The sequence below is a fragment of the Panicum virgatum genome, chromosome 2N (assembly GCF_016808335.1).
Source record: "Panicum virgatum strain AP13 chromosome 2N, P.virgatum_v5, whole genome shotgun sequence".
Lineage (NCBI taxonomy): Eukaryota > Viridiplantae > Streptophyta > Magnoliopsida > Poales > Poaceae > Panicum > Panicum virgatum.
In genome coordinates, this window is record NC_053146.1 from 62,338,442 (window position 1) to 62,357,768 (window position 19,327).

Consider the following 19,327-nt stretch of genomic DNA (forward strand, 5'->3'; position numbering starts at 1 on the left):
GCGGGGCGGGGAGCACCCCTCGTGCCCATCCGCGGCGGCTCCGTAAATCCCGCGCGCCCGGTACACGCGTCCCGACTGGCGTCGCTGCCCTATCCATACTTCGCAGATGTCTCAGGCGCAGCTAGTAGCGGCTGTGCCTGTATCCATGCCGGGATGAAAAGGCACGGACTCTACGTGCTGTAATGTGTGGTGTACCGCTGCTCACTGCACACGCTCCGCACTGTCAGCCAACCAGCCGGCAGTACTGTTTTCTCATACTAAATTAGTACCGGTCACTAACTACCAATCAGTTAACAGTATTATTCTTTCATAATAAATCAGTACCAGCAACCATCAGCCACTGCCAAGCAAACACAGCAAATATGATTAGCCTTTGTGCTTTGGAAATAGAAGGGTAGAGAACGTGCGGCAGTGTCAGTGACATGGGGTGCAGGGCGTAGACGGGGATGACCGGATGAGGACAGCACGGTCGTGTGGGACGTGACTGCCGGAATGGCCGCTCAATTAGCCAAGTCCAGCGGCGAGCCTAGAGGAGCGATTGGACATGGGTATTAGCTAGCTGATTATTGGTAGCAGTTGAGTTGATGAGGGGTGCAGGGGAGCGCGGCGATCCAGGGTGGCCGCGCGCGCGCGTGTGATGGTGATGGCGACGCGGGAGCCTGCGCGAGCCTGACCTTGCCGGTGCCAGGCGGCGGCGGCGTGGTCGATCGGGGAACCGGGGGGCACGCGGTGTGCCGCGGCATGGCGGCACGCGGCCTGCCGCGGCCCGCCGCCTCCGAGTGGGGTGTCGGGCGAAACGCCGTGCCGGTGGTTTCGTGGGCAGCGGCTGGCGTTGGCAGTCTGGCTTTGGCGCGCCGCCCTCCTGCACGACGTACCCCATCGGGCCCCTCGGTCACAGTCCGCGTCCATTCATTTCCCTCCGGCCTCCGTGGGGTCGTCGTCCCCCAGAGCGGCGGAGGGACTGAGGGAGGCAGCTGGGCTGAGTTAGCCGGAGGGAGGCAGATAAATGGTTTGGGCCGAATTGCCGAACGGATTAGGCTCAGAAAGAATTGCCGAACGGATAGGAAGTGGGGGCCCACGTCACGCACCAGACCATGTCCTAAACCGTGTCAACTTTCAGCCCAATAAGAGCCCAGGAGGAGCCGAGCCAGTTCGAAACCGGATTGCTGGCTGTGGCTGGGAATAGACGGCGACCACCGCCGCGACGGCAGCGACGGCAGCAACGGCCACCATTCCCTTCCAATCCCCCACACACCATGGCGTCGCGCGTGGCCGCGATGGCGCTCGCTGGCGCCCGCCCCATGGCCCACGCTCCTGGGTCCGCGGCCAACACCAAGAGCCCTGAGTGGAGGACGCAGCCTATCCTCAACCGCCGCGGCCTGATCGCCCGCGCTTCCCACCGCCCATCCTGCGCTGCTGAGGTGGGTGCGCCGGCTCTGGACTTTTCAGATAGCTTCCAAGCTTCCAGCGCTTTATCTGTGCTCTTGGTTTGGCGTCATGGGTGTAGGAGGGGGTTATCCAGTGGCTGAGGAGCGCGGCCGCGGCGCTGGCCATCGCCGCGCAGATTTCCGTGTCGCTGCCAGCGGACGCGGTGCTCTACTCGCCGGACACGAAGATTCCGAGGACCGGGGAGCTGGCTCTGAGGAAGGCCATCCCCGCGAACCCAAACATGAAGATCATACAGGTTTTACCTGATCCTCGGAACTGGCATTGAGGTTTGCTTATTATTTAGTTCTTCAGCCTGGGCCTTGGCTTATAAGTGCTGCATTTGGCAGGAATCTCTGGAGGATATCTCGTATTTGCTGAGGATACCACAGAGGAAGCCGTACGGTACCATGGAGGGCGATGTGAAGAAAGCCATGAAAGTAAATTGTCTGCATAGCATGTTTTTTGCTTTTCCTAGTTGCTCTTCAGAGTTCAGAATAACTAATCCCTGGAGCTATTCAGACGGATGGCACTTGCTTGACCTGGTCACAGTGGCCTTCGCATTGCACTTGCCACTTGATAGCATTGCGCTTCCTACATATAAAACTCTGTGCTCTTGGTGCAGATTGCAATGGACAGCAAGGAGTCAATCCTGGGAAGCATACCTGCAGAGCACAAGGAGGAGGGTGCCAAGCTATATACTTCTCTTCTCGAAGAGAAGGTAAGCATGCTATGTTAGGAGTGCAAAATGTAGTTCACAGAACAAACATGAACCCAGTTTTCAGCCTGTATTTATCCATGAACCCTTATTTGGTATTCCTGTTGCTTGATAGCTGAGATGCTTTAACATCACCTGCAGGGTGGTTTGCAGACTCTATTGAAATATATTAAGGAGAATGACCCTGACAAACTTTCCATAGCACTTGCTTCATCACTTGATACTATTGGCAAATTGGAGCTATTGCAGGTACCTCAGCAAACCCACAAACCGTGGTATAGAATTTAGACTGTGCTGAGAACAAACTTTTCAGTTCCACGACCATTAAGATTTCTTGAAATGTTATTTTCTCCCCCCTTTCAACAGGCTCCTGGTTTGTCATTTCTCCTGCCCCAACAGTATTTGGAATATCCAAGGTGACACTTTCCTCTTATTTCTGTGATTGATTGTATTTTTTTTCATCATTGTTTTTCTTGTTTCAACCAGCCACTAGTCTGGATCATAAATTAGTTGAATGTTGATGTTATGGAACTTCATCACGCATAACTTCATTATATACACATTTTCAGTGGACTATGAGAAATACCAACTACCTTAGCTGCTTGATGCAGTAATCAGGGATTCATGGCTGCCCTTTAGTAGGTTAATTCGAAATCCTTTTGTGACTTGTGAAACTTCATTTGATTCTATATTTTAGTGCTCAACAATAACACGAAAACATCAATTCTCCACTATCTGCACACTGATTTGCTATTGGGTCTGGCAGTGCAAACACTTGCAAGTTAATTTGTACCTGTTCCCATTAAACTTAAAAACTGTTATTAGTTTCAAAACAAGTTACGAAATATATTTTGAGGAAAAAAACAGAGAATAGATTCAGGATGTAATGTCAATCTTAATATTCAGTTTCTAGGGGCATTTACATAATTGAGCATGCAGTTTTCCAATCTCTGACAAAAGATTTTTTATGAAATTTAGTTTAAACAGCTTGCTATTAATAGGCTAACAGGAAGAGGAGTTGTTGAATTCACAGTTGAAAAAGGTGATGGTTCAACATTCTTTCCAACTGGCGGTGGCGAACCAAAAAGTGTTGCCACAATTCAGGTAGATAACAGGCACTGTGTAGTAGTCCATGGAAAACTTAATGTAAATCAACAGTTTAAACTAAAAACTCTTGCAGCATCTTTTCCTTCACGCCTTCTGTTCTGAGAAGAATCCTTTCTGTTATAATTTGTAAGTGTTTTAGTAGCTCTAATAGTTGAGCAGACACTTAACTTTTTTGTGATGGTAGTTATTAATAAGATTATAAGAGCCATAGTATTCATTGCTACCCTTTGTCATGTCATCTGGAGGATCATGTCAGGCACTGATTGTGTCCTAATGTAGGTTGTCATTGATGGCTACTCCGCCCCACTGACTGCTGGAAACTTTGCAAAATTGGTAAGGTCACTTAACTCTGACCCAATCTCTTTATTTCCTCAAAGTTGTTATGGGAAAATTCATAAATTATAAACTTTCATGCTCCCTGCTTTCTGGAACAATAAGGTGCAAATCTTGACCACTGAAACAGAATTTTTGTGACGCAGAAATGGTAATAGCAGTTTTTTCATATAATAGCTTCAAATGAAGGTTTTTCAGTAACTTTTATCAGCAAATGCTTAGAACTAACAATAGTCAAATATGTGTATTGAAGACTATCAGTATCCAAACGACAAGTAAACCAATGGAGGGGTATGAACAAAATTCTCTTTATAAAGTTCTTGAAATTTACAAGTTATTTGTTCTTATTACCAGCTCTAATTCAATGCAATAACTGTAGGAGAATAGGATTGGTGTATAATGGATGGATTGTATTAGCCTGAGCCTTGGGGCTGAATATATAGGGGTACATGACTTGGAGAGCAAGAAGCCTCTCCTACAAATCTGGTAGGATACGGATACAATCCTAATCTACCTAATATAGAGATATTCCTAATATACTCTAACATCCCCCCGCAGTCACAGCGGGAGCGTCGCAGACAGTGAGACTAGAGAGAAGTCGATAAACTGACATCCCCCTGCAGTCACAACGGTCAGTGCGCCGCAGATGCTGTGGCTGGAGTGGAAAACCACAAGGTTGCTCAAGCAGATGATAGTCCTTTGTGCCGATGTCGAGGTAGCCGGTGTGAGAACGAGTAGCCATGGTCGATGATACCGTACGTAGAGTAGTCGTGGTCGACGTAGCTATGTCGAGGTTGCCGAAGACAAGGTAGTCGCACATGAAGCCGCGGGCGCACGAGGAGGCACCATGGTGGTGGCATAATGGAGAAGACGCCGGAGACGAAGATGGCGACGCGTCGAGGCAGTCGTAGAGGGAGCGATGCCGAAGTCGAAGCAGTCGGGCCATTGGGCGACACATGCCCGAGCTTGCCAGGCTCGGGAACGCATCGGGGACGATGGGCATGCACCGGTGTTGCCAATACCGAATGTGCAAGGGAGGATACACAACCAGACGCCGTCGCCGAGGGGGACCAGCAGAGAAGGCCTCCAAGGCGGTCGCAGGCGCAGAAGAAGGCGAGGTAGAAGACGCCAACGCCTGCTGTTGCTGGAGTAGACGAAGTAGTCGGGGACGAGATGGCGACGCTGGCGACGTGGTTGTGCTAGACGAAGCGATGAGGGGAATCCAGACTTTCTAGCACAAGGCCGAGTGATCCGGATGACGCGGCGGCGGTGCTCGAAGGAGACAGCGAAGAACTCGTACAGCTTGACGAAGACCATGCGCGAAACACGCAGCGACGAGTCGACGATGAAGTCGTGGACGTGGTCGGCGGCGGTGAGAAAGCAACGGCGGAGAAGACCACGGGTGACGCCGCGGCTGCCTGAAGAGGCGAAGCAGCGGTAGCCCTCCATACTCGGGGAAGAGGCGCGCAGTACGAGGACGGACGTCACGGGAGCCGGGTGGATCACGCACATCGGCTGATCAGACCGAGTAGCGTGAGGCGAGACGACGGTGGGCGAAGTCGGTGAAGGCGTCCCGATCGGTGAAGGCGACGACGAGCCGGCGAAGGTCGACGTGCGAACGAAGCGGCGAGGAGGGCAGAGCAGTTGGGCGTCCCCTAGGGCACCGTCCATGTCACTATATCGCATGTCGAAGACGAAGAAGGGGCCGGTGAAGTCGACGCCAACGTCGAAGTAGAGGCGCGAGGTCGACGGGCGATGGGCGACGCAATCTCGATCAGTGATCGAGCAAAAGAAAATACACACAGCAGCATGTCGTGTAGTAACCCTGGGTGCGCGTAGCACAGACCCCCCTCCCTACTCTTATCCTCTTCCCTATCTGCCCACCACGGTGAAAGACACCAATGCGAGAAGGGGAAAAAGAAGGGAACCGAGGAGCGGGGCGGTCCGGTGGACGGTGGAGAGCTCCGGAGAGCGGGCGGCGCGGGTCCCGGGCGGCGTCGGCAGGGGATCCGTTGGAGCAGGTCCCAGCCCCGCACCGGCGGAGCCGCATTGGGCGGTGCGAGTCCCTGCGCCGGCGGCGGAGGTTTCCGCCGGGTCGGGCGGCGCAGGTCCCGGCTGTCGGCGGCGCGGGTCCAGGCGGTGGCAGGGGAGGGGACGGGGTGGAGCGAAGGGGCCGCGCGAAATCCGCCGGCGACGAGTGGATGTGCCGCGTAGAGGCCCGTGCTGCCACCACGGCAGCACAAGGGAGAGCGCGAGCATCACGGGAGACCACGCCTGCCACCACGGCAGCGCTGGACGGGGTCGTCGACGATGGCTTCCATGGCGGATGGATAGGTACGCCACGATCTGTTGCTGCTTGACATTCTAAGGCGGCGGACTAACAAGATCCGTCACGGGAATCGAAGAGGGCGCTGCCCCCGGCGGAGATCGACATGGGTGATCTCCCCGGGGGTGCGCTAGGAGGCCGTCGAGGGGACGCCCTGGATGGGCGACGTGGGAGACGGCCAGCGATGCGTAGGAGGTAGGGGCGCGAGGAGAGACAGGGGTGAGGGTGGCGGCAGCGGAAGGTTTAGCCTAGGATCCCAAAACCCTAATCTCGTAATACCATGTAGAAGAATAGGATTGGTGTAATAATGGATGGATTGTATTAGCCTGAGCCTTGGGGCTGAATATATAGGGGTACATGACTTGGAGAGCAAGAAGCATCTCCTACAGATCTGGTAGGATACAAATACAATTCTAATCTACCTAATATAGAGATATCCCTAATATACTCTAACAATAACCTTTCCTTCAGGTCTTGGATGAGGCATATGACGGGGTAACACTGAAATGTGCAAGTCAGGCAATTATTGCAGATAATGAGACTGGGAAAAAGGGGTACACTGTTCCATTAGAGGTCATGCCTGCAGGACAATTCGAACCATTGTACAGAACTCCATTAAGCATTCAGGTTAGTCACTCCCCTGGACTGCTTTTCTGGCAATGGAATTTAAGCATATGATTTCTTTATTATTTTAGGTGAATGATATCCTCTTTTGTAATTCATGTTATATTGTTTCATCTGATCTAGGATGGAGAATTGCCAGTCCTGCCGATGTCCGTATATGGTGCTATTGCCATGGCACATAGTGCGGATTCAGATGAATACTCCTCACCAACGCAGTTCTTCTTCTATCTTTATGACAAGAGAAACGTGAGTAAAAAAGCCTAGAACTGATCATCATACGATAAGGCATCGAACTGCATATTCTTACTATCCAATTTAAAAGATCGAATTGTATAAGTGTACTTGGCTGAATAGTATAATTATTTCCCCCTCCTATTGTGAACCAAATTTCGGCAAAAATTGGAAACCAACCCATCATACTGTTACCTTAACTTTCAAGCTGGCTAGGGCAGATAGGGATCTTCATTTTCATCCTTACATATATACTCCATCCATCCTATTGTGAACCACATTGGCTATCTTTAAAGGGATATCATATGCTTTTTCTTTAAACAAAAAGGTGCCAAAGGGCCTCTACCTGAGTTGGTTAGAGGAACCCAGCAGCACTCCTCAGGTCCTGGGTTCGACTCTCCGTGGGAACGAATTTCAGGTTGAGGTTAAAAAAATCCCCTCGTCTGCCCCATATGGCACAGGTCTAAGGCCCGGCCCCGGTCGTGGTCGTCTCACATGGGCTACGGTGCCGCTGTGTAAGGGTGGGGCAAGGGTTTGGGGATTTTCTTGGCCGGTGTGAGACGGTCTTCTCTATCACACAATACCGCGGGGGCGGTCATTCCCCCGCCGGCCAAGTTTTTTTTTAGAAACAAAAAGGTGCCAAATATAGCATTCAGATAATTGACCAAACTCTGCCAGGTCATACAAAGGATGAACGGCCCAATATACTAATATCACTCACTCTACCAGCCCATAATAATAATATATACTAGAAGCATGACTTGTGTATATAATATTTGGATATGTGGTTTAGTATGATTCTATATATTTGGATATGTGGTTTAGTATGATTCTATTTCGTTTTCTGTAGTCTGGTTTAGGAGGAATATCTTTTGATGAAGGACAATTCTCAGTCTTTGGGTAAGTGGTGATTCATTTCATTTTCTGATCATTGAATAGCAAATTAATGAACAAGGATCAATAAGAGCTTCTATGCGCATCCAAACACCTGCAGGTATACCACGGATGGAAGGGATGTTCTGTCGCAGATTAAGACCGGAGATAAAATTCGTTCTGCCAAGCTTGTGCAAGGCAGAGAGCGCCTTGTGCTGCCATCAGCAGTGCCTGAAGAGAGCTGATATCATTGTTCCCAAGCATTGCAGCATTCTTTACACTGATCAGGCAACCAACATTTTGTATATCCATGCCACTAAACCTGACCAAGCAGTTTCATAATCAAATATACATATAAGAATCATTGTACATGAAACCGTTTTTTTCTGGTGTATGTATCGATCACTTTGCACTCTGAACCGAATGGAATGCTTATTCAACAGTTATGTCACGGTGCCAGGTAGTCGCCGGCGGCGTGCATCTCTCGTTGAGCCAGGCAAGGATGTCGCCACGGACGCGCTCGATGTTCTCGTCCGGTTCCCCGAAGAGCAAGGAGTGGAGCATCCCGTCGTATATCTTGATGGTCTTGTCCTTGCTGGCGGCGGCTTCGTACAGGGCGCGGCTGACTTCGGGATCGGTGACCTCGTCGGCGCTGCCGTGCACGACGAGGAACGGGATGGTGACCTCGCTGAGGCGCTTGGCCAGCTCGTCCGTGGTGCGCAGCAGCTCGACGACGGTGCCGAGCCTAGGGCGGCCATTGTAGCGCATGGGGTTGCGCACCGCAATGACGCGCTTGGTGGGCACCTTGACGGACTTCTCGATGAGGTCGGCGGTGGGCACGATGGCGGCCGTGGGTGCGAACCGCGCGACAAAGGTGAGGATCTCCGGCAGCGGCCACGGCGGGCGGATCCGGTCGGAGATCCTGCACATGGGCGCGACGAGGACGGCCCCCGCCCAATCCTCGGGGTGCGTGCGGAGGTGGATGAGCAGGCAGATGGCGCCGCCCATGGACTCCCCGAAGAGGAAGCAGGGCAGGCCCGCGTGCTCCTCCCGCGCCCTGACGGCGCGGAAGAAGGCGAGGAGGTCGGCGACTGCGGCGTCGAGGTCGGGCACGAAGGCGCGGAGGCCGTGGGAGCGGCCGTGGCCCGGGAGGTCGGCGGCGAAGCAGGCGAACCCGGACCGCGCGAGGAAGACCGCCGTGGACTGGAACGTCCAGCTGACGTCGTTGCCGTAGCCGTGGACCATGAAGACGAGCGCCTTGGGGGGCGCGGGCGCGCGGGGCCGCCACGCCCGCGTGAAGAGCCGCCGGGCGCCCTCGTCGGGCGTGGTGAAGTAGGACGACTCGCCCTCCGCGCCGTGCGCCGCGTAGTACTCCGCCTCCGTGGCCGGGTGGTCGCCCCAGAAGTGGAGCGCCGGCGCCGTTGCTGACGCGTCCCCGTCCGCCGGCATGGTGGGGATCAGAGTTTGGTTCCGGACGGTGGCGTGCGGTCTGGGGTGGGGCGTGCGGTGTGGATGGGGAACCACTGGTGGCCGGCGAGGGGGGGAGTCGTTGCTGCCAGTTGCGTAGCGGCAGGGGAGAAAGAGGCGTTTGGGTGCGGGACATGGACTCGATTCCTTTCCGGCCTTCGGCTGGGGTAGCCGGGTAGGTAGGACCAGGGACAGAGTTCGTGGTGCCGTTCCACCAGGTCCTCCCTGCACCGGTGCAAAACCCACATGGTATACTGTTCGCTCTTAGTTGGCACACGCTGGGAACATTGAATAGAGAAACGCGTGTCCCGTACCAGCAATTTTTTTTCAAGCCACGGACGGAATAGAGAAACGCTTACCATTACTGGTAAGCAATAGAGTTTTAGGCCTAAACCTTTTGATTCTAGAACATGAAGAAACATAATCCTCGATCACAGGAGTCTCAGTGTCTCCATTTCTCTCTCCCTTTTTCTCTTTTGAAGGAGAATCTTTTTGTGAAGTAATTTTGAAGGAGAACCTTAGCAGCATTTACAGCAACAGATAAGTGAAGTTTTCGAAGGGTAAAAAATGGGGTGGAACTGTAGCTGCAAATAAGAGCCCAGTTAGCAAGGGCCTATTCGGCCTGAGAATCTGAGATGCTCGGGCTGCACATGACACTGTTTCTTGGGCCGCAACAGATCTTGGACAGTTCTCCTTGCTCGCAGAATTTAGATCATGGTGCATTGGTGCATGAAAAAAAAAACAAAATCATCTTAGACCTTGTTTAGTCCCCTTGTAAAGTTTTTGAAATAGAATTTTATCACATTTGAAGTATTAAATATAGACTAATCACAAAACTAATTACAAAACTCGTTTGTAAACTACGAGATGAATTTATTAAAACTAATTGATTCATCATTATCATATATTTACAGTAGCAATTTATTTTCTAATCACGAACTAATTATGCTCAAAAGATTCGTCTCGTAATTTACAAGCAATACGTGAAAACTGTTTTTTTCGTCTATATTTAATACGTCATGCATGTGTCCAAATACTGATGTCATTGATGTGTAAAATTTTTGACGGGTACGTGCATGCAGGAGTTCGTCGCAAAAGTCACTGGTCTGGTAGGTTCGCTTATTCCCCACGATCAACTGGTCATGCATGTACAGCAGATGATGGTGATTTGGCCATGGGCGCAGCGGCGCACCCATCTGATTTGCTCCCCGGAAGGCCCGGACAGGTGGTCCGGTGGATCGGCAAGCACATCTCCGAATCTACCCCTCGTATCCGATTCCCTCCGGCATGGGGCTTCCCACCTCCCTCTCTATTGAGTTCCCTTCTTTTTTTTTCACACCAAGAAAATAAACTCGGAGACTTTCAAGGTCCCCATTAGAGGAAGCTTGTGAGTACAGCAGAGCCACGTACTTTGCCCCCCAGAAGCCAAAAGGAGTACAGTGCTCTTTACCTGAACTTCCTGCAACCCATATGGTTTGGTAACGCCACCTACTGTGCCGTGCGCCTCCCTGTTGCTCATCACCTCGATCATCATCAAGCACGTAAGAATCATGAAAATATGTAGAATCCACAGTTGACAGTGACAGATGATAACTACATATATCGAGCAAACTTTATTCGAATTAATAGTGGCGGAGAAACAAGCTGCGTGCATGCAAACAACAAACCAACTCGGCCAAGGTCTGACGCTTCTTCGTCCTACACATCGCGCGTCGAGCACAAACTGCACACAATGATAGCAGAGAGGTGGGACTAGGGGTGGTAATGGGCCATGGGCCCTAATGGCATCTTCACAGCCCAATAAAGCCCCTTAAATTTTTAGTTCAAAAATACATATGTTTAGAGCCCGGCCCTTTAGGGCCCCGATCCTTAGATTTTCTAATTAAAATGTTGGGCCCTTTACCACCCCTAGGTGGGACGGACAACACAGACATGCGTGCATGCAGGGAACACAACTCTAGCTATATACTCGTAGTAGCTAGTGGAGGATTATTCTGGGAATGGCGAGGCCGAGACGACGGACCGGTCGAGCACCACCGCCGTCTCTGGGCTCGTGGGTGTTGTGATCATGGAGTTGCCGCGCCGGGGCGGAAGGGGTTGGGGACCTCGAAGCCGGGGTTGGGTACCCAGGTGTCGTCGGCGCCGGGGAGGTACTGCCCGTTGGCGGCGGCGGGGATGCTGTGGTCCAGCCCGCCGATGTTCGGGATGTAGTGGCTGCCGATCTCGTACCGCCCGATCCCCGGGATCAGCACCGTCCCCTCCTGCACCGTGTCGGAGCGCTTCACGTCCTCCGCCGCCGCCGCCTTCTGGGCCGGGACGGGGCGCGTCGCCGAGCCCAGCTGCGCCAGGCACGCCGCGGACACGAGCAGGGCGAGGAGCAGAGCCGACGACGAAGACCACGACCTGGCCATGCCGACGATCTCCTGGTTGCTGCTGGCCGCCTGCTGGCTACCTGATCGCGACTCACCGGTCAATCTTACTTGCTGTTGCTTTCGCGGTGTGGCTACCGGTGACGCCGCGCCCGGGCTTATATAGAGCGCTCGATCGGAGCCGGGGCACGGCGGTTTCTTCCAGCGGCCGGGGCGGGAAAAGGCGGTGCGTTTAATTCGCGTCCCTCTCCCCGGGCTAGCAGACTACCAGTCTACCACTACACTTTGCCAGCGGCGCTGGCCGTGCGCTTCAAGCATACGAGCGGCGGTTGGATTGGATCCGGGTGTGCGGCGCGTGCGTCGCGCGTGCCCCGGCCGGCGTGTGGCGGTGTGGGTGCGTCGTCGCCGTCGCCGTCGGCTAGTTACCGTTCGACGGCGACGGATCGGGGGCGAGGGCCCGCTCCCCTTTCGTGGCTATTGATTGATTGACGGATGATGGAGATGTGGAGGTCACGCTCGCGCCTAGGTTCCACCCACTCTACGCTGCTCTTTATTGTGGTGCCGGCGGCGACGGCGATCATGGGGTGGCTACTTATTTCGGCCTGGTGCGCACGTTCCGACCATCCTCCTGTACGCTGATGAGCTGATGACACTGGCCATCACGGCATCGCTCACTGTCTAGCACTGATGCAGTCCAAGCACGGATCGGAGACGTCCGCTCATGAGCTCATCAGTTGGGTTCTCATCGGGAATGATCACTGTTTCTGCTGCACGTAGCATTACTTGTTAGAAACTATACGGAGGACTAGACATAACGGAGCACAATGAATTAAGATAATGGGCCTTAAGTTTTTTTAATCCGAACGGAGATGTCATTTTTTTTAACTCTCCAAATATGGATCCGAACGAGCTCCCCCGTCACAAAAGTAATTTCATTACCAATGTCACAAATATGTGACTATTGAACGGAGATAATGGGCTCCCCCGTCAACATGTGAAAGAGATTGTTGGCCCATAGCTACCAATGTCACAAAGACGTGACTATTGAACGGAGATAATAGACTCCCCCGTCAACATGTGAAAGAGATTGTTGGCTCATGGGCTCTGATACCACTTATTAGAAAGTGTATGGAGGTCCAGACATAACGGAGCACAACGGATTAAGATAATGGGCCTAACTCAACCCAAAATACTAGCCTGATAGGTGAGGATTGTTTGATCTTATATGTTGTACTCCCCTTACATTAATTTCCAATGTGAGACTAAACCTAACATTACTGGCTACGACATCGACACATGCGCTTGACACCGGCCTTTTAGCCTGCTGATGAGGATGAGCTACTAGCTAGATCACTGTCACACTGATCTAGCTGGACACTCCATGGACTTCAGCTCGCAGCTAGCGCACTCCAACTAATTTTGGAGGCTTGGTACTTAACACAGATGATGGCCGAGACGTACAATGATTAACCCATCCAGCGACGAAGCTTCATCACCATGCATGCTTGCCCCAGGAACCCCAGGCACCCAGAGTCCCGTACACCTTGCACAGACTCCTTACCGTTCTGTGTACAGTTTCGAACTCGAGCGTCGATAATTATTCCAACCGAACTTTTTCCTTACAAAAACAATGAATTGACATGGCACATGAGCTCTGCCATCCATTGAACAAGAAGACAGCAGCTACCATCCATCCGCAGGTTGCCAGATGCGCATGCTTGCCTTGCCTGGCCAACCAAATCGTCTGCATGCATTGATGCATCTACCAGCAGGCAAGCCAAGGTCAGAAACTAAACCACCGGACCGTGAGCGGTGGAGAACAAACGGGTTGCTGCTCCTGCACGCCGACGCAGCGATTGATGGCGGCGTGTACTTGGGGGTCGTGGACTCGTGGTACGGCCACCAGCGCGTCGCCGGCAGGTGCCAGGTCCTCGCCTCGGTGCGGTGCCGGCCGGTTCGCCCGGGGCCCCGGCCCGGCGCGCTGGTTAGAATTGGAAGCTTCCGATGGCCGGGAACCACTCCTCCCCCGCGCGCCGTACGCGTGGGCGTTTCGGTTTCGGGGTTCCGTCGAGGACGCGCCATTGGACGACGGCGATTCACCCTCCCGCGAACAGCGAGTTGTTTATGGCGGTTGTTGCGACGCAGCAGCAAACTACCCCTGCAGGCGAAGTACAGGGAGACGGGGCCAGTGGTTTAATTTGTGCGCACGGGCCGCACGGCGCCTGGTTTGTTGGTTCAGATCAACGGTCGAAGTATAATGGCCTGATGCCGCTTGGTAGCCGCTTGATGCCGATTCCTACGTGTGGCAGTAGATGCATGCAGATGAGCGTCACCTGCGGAAGCTCTGAAACTTCGAAAAAAAATGCGAATTTGGGCGCTCAGCCACCTATAATTATGTTTGACATCCATCGCATCGCATGGTTTTAGTCAAGCAGTTTTAGTAGCTCTCTCAACGCGGGGCGGCGGACCAGATCGTCAACCAAGAAACGCGGCGCGCATCTACCCACATGCATGCGCGCGCGATCCATGCATCGCGTTGCATTTGATGCGATGCGAGACGGAGGAGCGGCGAAGGAAAAACAAGGGCCATGTTTGGATGAGGGGTGAAAATATTTTGATGAGAGAGAAACGATGCTTTGACCACTAATTAGAAGTATTAAATAAAGTCTAATTATAAAATTACCTCCACAACTATGGTACTGTAGCAGTTGCTCTAGCTAATGAAGCCTTTGACCGCACGATTAGAGGATGATTGAGCGCGGTCACTGTAGCATCACTGTAGCCAATCATGATGAAACTTGGCTCATTATATTCGTCTCGAAAATTTACACACATTCCTAAAAAGTTTTGCAAATAGACTTCATTTAGTACTCCATGCGGAAATTCGTTGTTTTGTGAAATCTTGACAACACCTGTAACCAAACACGGCCAAGGACCGGCCTCCGGTTCCAAACTTCCAGCATGCCTGCGCACACCCAGCGCCAAGTTGGAAGTTGCAACGCGCGGCCATCAGTGTTGCCCAATCTTGGGAGATTGATCGGGAGGACGAGGGGCGCGAACCCTCCCCGGCGGTGCGTGATTTCGACGAGGGCCCGGCCCTGTGCTGCTGCCTCGATCCTCAATCAGCTAGCTCCCTGATCTTGTAGTGGATCAGCTCAGATCCCCCTCCTCGACTCGAATACTCGACCAGCCCGGCCGGCCAACCAACCAACCGCGTCTGCATGTCATTGCCCAATTCAACCGCAACGTTCGTTGATCACGTTCGTTGATGTAGCAAATTAAACCCGGTTTATCAGCTGATCATGAACGGTCGTACTAGATTCGTTAGCTTGTACCGGATCTATCTCTTTGCCCATCCGTTGTAGTCCCGGTCCATCGCCCACGTTTCTAGCATCTACGACTAGTCGTTACAGCAACCTGCGGTGTCTGTCTTTGCACGGTGAATAAAAGGAACGGCGGCAACGGGATGCAGTTGAGCTCTACGGCTCTACGCTCCAACAGGAGACCCGATTCCGGTAGGCTTACGAGTTCAAGTTGTCTGCAATTCCGACTTCCATACTTCCAGTAGTTTTCGATCAAATGCCTGATGAATAGATATATAGAAACAAATCCAGAATTGTTCCCGATTCTATTTTGTTCTAGTAATAATAAGATCGATTCCAGACTCCTTCCCAGATGGAGGAGGGCGCAACGGCGGCGGCCTACCTCCCCGACGACCTCGTCGTCGACATCCTCGCGCGGCTGCCGGCCAAGTCGCTCTGCCGCTTCAAGTGCGTCTCCCGACGCTGGCGCGCCCTCATCTCCGACAGGTGTTCTTCCGCGCAGACCCTGTCGGGCTTCTTCTTCACCTCCCGTGGCCCCGCCTGGCGCTTCACCGGCCTGCCGTCGTCGTCCGTTACTCCTCCTCCGGGTGGAGCCGGTGGCCTGCCTCCGGTGGTGGACGCGGCTCTCTCCTTCCTCCCCCCAAGCTGCGTGGAGCGGGAGATCGAGATGCTGGACTCGTGCAACGGGCTCCTCCTCCTGCTCTGCTCGGACGAGTGCCCGTGCCGTCCCCCGCCGGCATTCTACGTCGTCTGCAACCCCGCCACCGGCGAGTGGGTGGCCTTGCCGCAACCCAAGTACACCCCCGGGGACCAAACCTGGTGCTGGGATTTCGAGGGGGATCGCGTGATCACCTGGTACGCTGCGGTAGGCTTCGATCCGGCCATCTCCTCGCATTTCTACGTGTTCCAGGTGGTGGAGGCGAATTACAACACGCATCATTGCCTTGAGGCGGTGGAGATCTACTCATCGGAAACTGGCACATGGGTTCTCAGCAAAAAGGGACGGGATGATGGAGGCTTCAACTTCATGTACCACATGACCTACTTCAATGGCTCCCTACACCTTACCACCGACTCCGACGCAGTCGCGTCGGTGGACGCCAAGGGTCGGCCATGGAGGATCACCCACGTGCTGGGCCGTCAGGGTGCGGACGATCATCGCCGCTATGGACGTCGTGGTTACATTGGCCATTCTCGAGGGCGCTTGCTTTACCTCGACGACGTCCGCAAGGATGATGTCATGTCGATCTACGTTCTTGAGGATGAGGACAGCGGGGAGTGGACCCTTATGCGCCGTGTTAGCAAGAAGGATCTCCTTTTTGAGCCGTGGAAGCACGTGCTGAAACCAACCTACTACAAAGCTGGATTCCATCCGAACGGCGATTTGATTTTCTTCTACGACCGGACACGGGCGAGGCTCATCTCCTATGATTGGAGTCGCGGCGATTGGCGTGTTGTCTGCACGCTCACAGACTTCGAGCATGCCCATCGCGCATTTTCCCCATATGTTCCATGGTACTCTGGGGGATTGGCATCACAACAAATAGCAACTAGAAGTTCTTCACATTCTCCACTAGAAGGCTGATCTGTGGTTGATCGGTTTTGTGTTGGAAGAATTATTTGTAATGATCTTTGGTTTCATTGCTCAGATTAAATAATAAGATGACAGAATTAGGTGCTGGACTGTTTAGACCCAGGGGTGTTACGTTTCTGTCAGTCTGATCTTTGCTAGTCTAAATTTTCTTTGATGAGCTAGGTGTCAAGGTCTCAAGGATGCGTTAAATCGTGCAAGGATACTGAAGAATTGAAGCATCCTCCTGCACACTTGCGTTACTGAATGATTTTGAGAAGATTGTGAATTGTCATGCATCGTTCGAGATTTGGTGTAGCAACATAGGGGCCATCCTGCACTTCGAATTGTGCTGGCTTTGGCTATGTCCGTACGATTTTAGATTTGTTATTATGTCCTATGCAGTCTTATCCAATCCTTTATTTACTGGTTTTATATACCGGCCGACAACTTTTTTTTTGGTTATGCAATCTGGTCGACTTTGTTTGGAATGTCTAGCTAGTGGACTAACCTTGGAACTACATTTCTGGCGACGCATTCCATTTTTGCCGTAAGAGCTAGCGTATCTCTGTGCTAACAACAAATCATGTTCAATTTAGTAATCTATATATTTGAAATGTGAATGTATGCCAAAGTGCCTTTTGCTAAGTCAATGTGAACATAGCTGTTTCATTAGAAACTACACTATCCATGTGTGGCGACCAGAGGATTTTTTTGGTCCACGTTTCATGAAACAAAGTGCTTATTTTGTTGAAGAAGCCGAAGAGTACATGACAGAGTGTCATCCGATCTCGAGCTCCAACAGGACACTGAAGCAGTGCCATCATGCACGTTTGGATCTCTTCGGAGAAGATAAGACTGAATTTTTGTTCTCGGTGAATAATGGAACGGCGGCAACGGGATGCAGTAGAACTCTACCGCCTCTACGGCTCGACGCTCCAACAGGACTACCCAATCCCGGGTCCATCGGCCACGTTTTTAGCATCTACGACGGGTTGTTGCCCACCTACAGCAACCTGCGGGTGTCCGTCTTTTTTTTATCGAATACGCAAGTGAGTTGCGTATCTTTGTATTAAGGTAGAAAGGAGTTGTACAACGCGCAAGTGCGACAGCGGGAGTTAGTTCGAAGCTATTACAAAATAAGAGACAACCGAGTTACAATCACAACGGCCGTTGGCCTGGAACGCGGGTTCAGGCCGCAGCTGCTTGTCGCCGAAGCCTGGACGGCGAGCGACCGGTGACGGGGAAAAGCTCACGACCGGTGACGGCCTGTCCGTCTTTTCACGAGTTCAAGTAGTTTGCAATTCCGAGTTCCAGTAGCTTGCGATCCGGTGCTAGGCTGAGATATATATAAGCGCGCACACAAATCCAGAATTGTTCCTAATTCTATTTTGCTCTAGTAATAGTAAGTTTGATTCCAGTATCCAGACTCCCCAGTCCCCACACACATGGAGGCGGGCACAACGGCGGCGGCCTACCTCCCGGACGACCTCGTCGTCGACATCCTCACGCGTCTGCCGGCCAGGTCGCTCTGCCGCTTCAAGTGCGTGTCCCGGCGCTGGCATCGCCTCATCTCCGACCCCACCCACCGCGCCAGGCTCGCGCAGACCCTCTCCGGCTTCTTCTTCGTCTCCCACGGCCCCACCTGGCGCTTCGCCGGCCTGCCGTCCTCGTCCGTCACTCCGCCCGGTGGAGACGGTGGCCCGCCTCTGGTGGACGCCACCCTCTCCTTCCTCCCCACTAGCTGCATGGAGAGGGAGATCAAGATACTGGACTCTTGCAACGGGCTCCTCCTCCTGCTCTGCTCGGACGAGCGCCCGTGGCCTCCCCCGCCGCCATTTTACGTCGTCTGCAATCCCGCCACCAGGGAGTGGGTGGCCTTGCCGCAACCGAGGCACACTCCCGGGCAGGACGCCTACTGCTGTGATTGTGATGGGAACGTGATCACCGGGTACGCTGCAGTAGGCTTCGATCCGGCAGCCTCCTCGCTTTTCTACGTGTTCCAGATTGTGCAGGTGTATTACGACACACAGCCTTACCTTGTGGCAGTGGAGATCTACTCATCCGAAACTGGAGCATGGGTTCTGAGCGAAACGTGGTGGGGCAATGGATACTTCGGAGTCTTCACGCACCAGATGACCTACTTCAATGGCTCCCTACATCTCACTGATGACTCCGGCGCAGTGGCGTCGGTGGACAGCAAGGGTTCATGGAGGATCACCCAAGTGCTGCGCGGTGAGGTTGACGAGGAGGATAACCATCGCCATGGACATCGTGGTTACATAGGCCATTCTCAAGGGCGCTTGCTTTACCTGGACGATGTCCGCGGAGAGGATGTCCTCTCAATTTACGTTCTTGAGGACCAGGACTGTGGGGAGTGGACCCTTAAGTGCCGTGTTAGCAAGAAGGATCTCCTCTTTGAGCCGTGGAAGAAGATACTGAGACCAACCTACTACAAAGCTGGATTCCATCCGAACGGCGATTTGATTTTCTTCTACGACCGGACACGGGAGAGGCTCATCTCCTACGATATGAGTCGCGGCGATTGGCGTGTTGTCTGCACGCTCACAGACTTCGAACATGCCCATCGCGCGTTTTTCCCATATGTTCCATGGTACTCTGGGGGATTGGCATCGCCAAATAGCAACTAGAAGTGCTTCACATCCTCCACTGCGATGCAGGTCTTTGGTTAATTAAATCGGTTTTGTGTTGGACGAAATACTTGTGCTGATCTTTGGGACTATATTTGTGGCCATGCATTCAATTTTGCCATATAAGAGCACTTACCGTGCTAACAACTAATCTTATTCAAATTAGTTATCTATTTGAATAGGCAATTATCGTTTTAGCTGAATTCCGTATGCTAAGTCTGAGCGTTTTAGCTGCTTTCACTGACAGGTGGACATTAGGTTGATGATCGACAGGTACAGTCAAGTAACAGAGACTCGCTAGTCGATGCTA

General features: G+C 52.7%; 5 protein-coding genes across 5 annotated transcripts; 3 read left to right on the forward strand and 2 right to left on the reverse strand.

The window, feature by feature from the left end:
* The first annotated feature begins 1,136 nt into the window (after positions 1-1,136).
* LOC120661700 (peptidyl-prolyl cis-trans isomerase CYP37, chloroplastic-like) lies at positions 1,137-8,083 on the forward strand. The gene is made up of 12 exons (XM_039940623.1): positions 1,137-1,421; positions 1,508-1,684; positions 1,776-1,865; positions 2,051-2,146; positions 2,285-2,392; positions 2,510-2,559; positions 3,145-3,247; positions 3,530-3,583; positions 6,381-6,536; positions 6,657-6,779; positions 7,615-7,664; positions 7,759-8,083. The coding sequence occupies exons 1-12, from the start codon at positions 1,257-1,259 to the stop codon at positions 7,880-7,882; spliced, it is 1,296 nt and encodes a 431-aa protein (XP_039796557.1). The 5' UTR covers positions 1,137-1,256; the 3' UTR covers positions 7,883-8,083.
* On the reverse strand, positions 7,888-9,246 carry LOC120661701 (caffeoylshikimate esterase-like). The gene has a single exon (XM_039940624.1). It carries the CDS (start codon positions 9,084-9,086, stop codon positions 8,070-8,072), a length of 1,017 nt encoding a protein of 338 aa, XP_039796558.1. The 5' UTR covers positions 9,087-9,246; the 3' UTR covers positions 7,888-8,069.
* A 1,773-nt stretch (positions 9,247-11,019) lies between these two features.
* LOC120661702 (putative cell wall protein) lies at positions 11,020-11,618 on the reverse strand. Its single transcript, XM_039940625.1, has one exon. It carries the CDS (start codon positions 11,513-11,515, stop codon positions 11,171-11,173), a length of 345 nt encoding a protein of 114 aa, XP_039796559.1. The 5' UTR covers positions 11,516-11,618; the 3' UTR covers positions 11,020-11,170.
* Positions 11,619-14,893: 3,275 nt separating this feature from the next.
* Positions 14,894-16,471, forward strand: LOC120658979 (F-box protein At5g07610-like). The gene has a single exon (XM_039937076.1). It carries the CDS (start codon positions 15,149-15,151, stop codon positions 16,379-16,381), a length of 1,233 nt encoding a protein of 410 aa, XP_039793010.1. The 5' UTR covers positions 14,894-15,148; the 3' UTR covers positions 16,382-16,471.
* Positions 16,472-17,814: 1,343 nt separating this feature from the next.
* LOC120662872 (F-box protein At5g07610-like) lies at positions 17,815-19,017 on the forward strand. The gene has a single exon (XM_039941931.1). The coding sequence runs from the start codon at positions 17,815-17,817 to the stop codon at positions 19,015-19,017; it is 1,203 nt and encodes a 400-aa protein (XP_039797865.1).
* Positions 19,018-19,327: the final 310 nt, after the last annotated feature.

Coding starts and splice junctions, on each gene's coding strand:
- LOC120661700 (XM_039940623.1), top strand. CDS start 1,257: ATGGCGTCGCGCGTGGCCGCGATGGCGCTCGCTGGCGCCCGCCCCATG. Junction 2,393..2,509: donor GCAAATTGGAGCTATTGCAG/GTACCTCAGCAA, acceptor CCCTTTCAACAG/GCTCCTGGTTTGTCATTTCT. Junction 2,560..3,144: donor CAGTATTTGGAATATCCAAG/GTGACACTTTCC, acceptor TGCTATTAATAG/GCTAACAGGAAGAGGAGTTG.
- LOC120661701 (XM_039940624.1), bottom strand. CDS start 9,086: ATGCCGGCGGACGGGGACGCGTCAGCAACGGCGCCGGCGCTCCACTTC.
- LOC120661702 (XM_039940625.1), bottom strand. CDS start 11,515: ATGGCCAGGTCGTGGTCTTCGTCGTCGGCTCTGCTCCTCGCCCTGCTC.
- LOC120658979 (XM_039937076.1), top strand. CDS start 15,149: ATGGAGGAGGGCGCAACGGCGGCGGCCTACCTCCCCGACGACCTCGTC.
- LOC120662872 (XM_039941931.1), top strand. CDS start 17,815: ATGGAGGCGGGCACAACGGCGGCGGCCTACCTCCCGGACGACCTCGTC.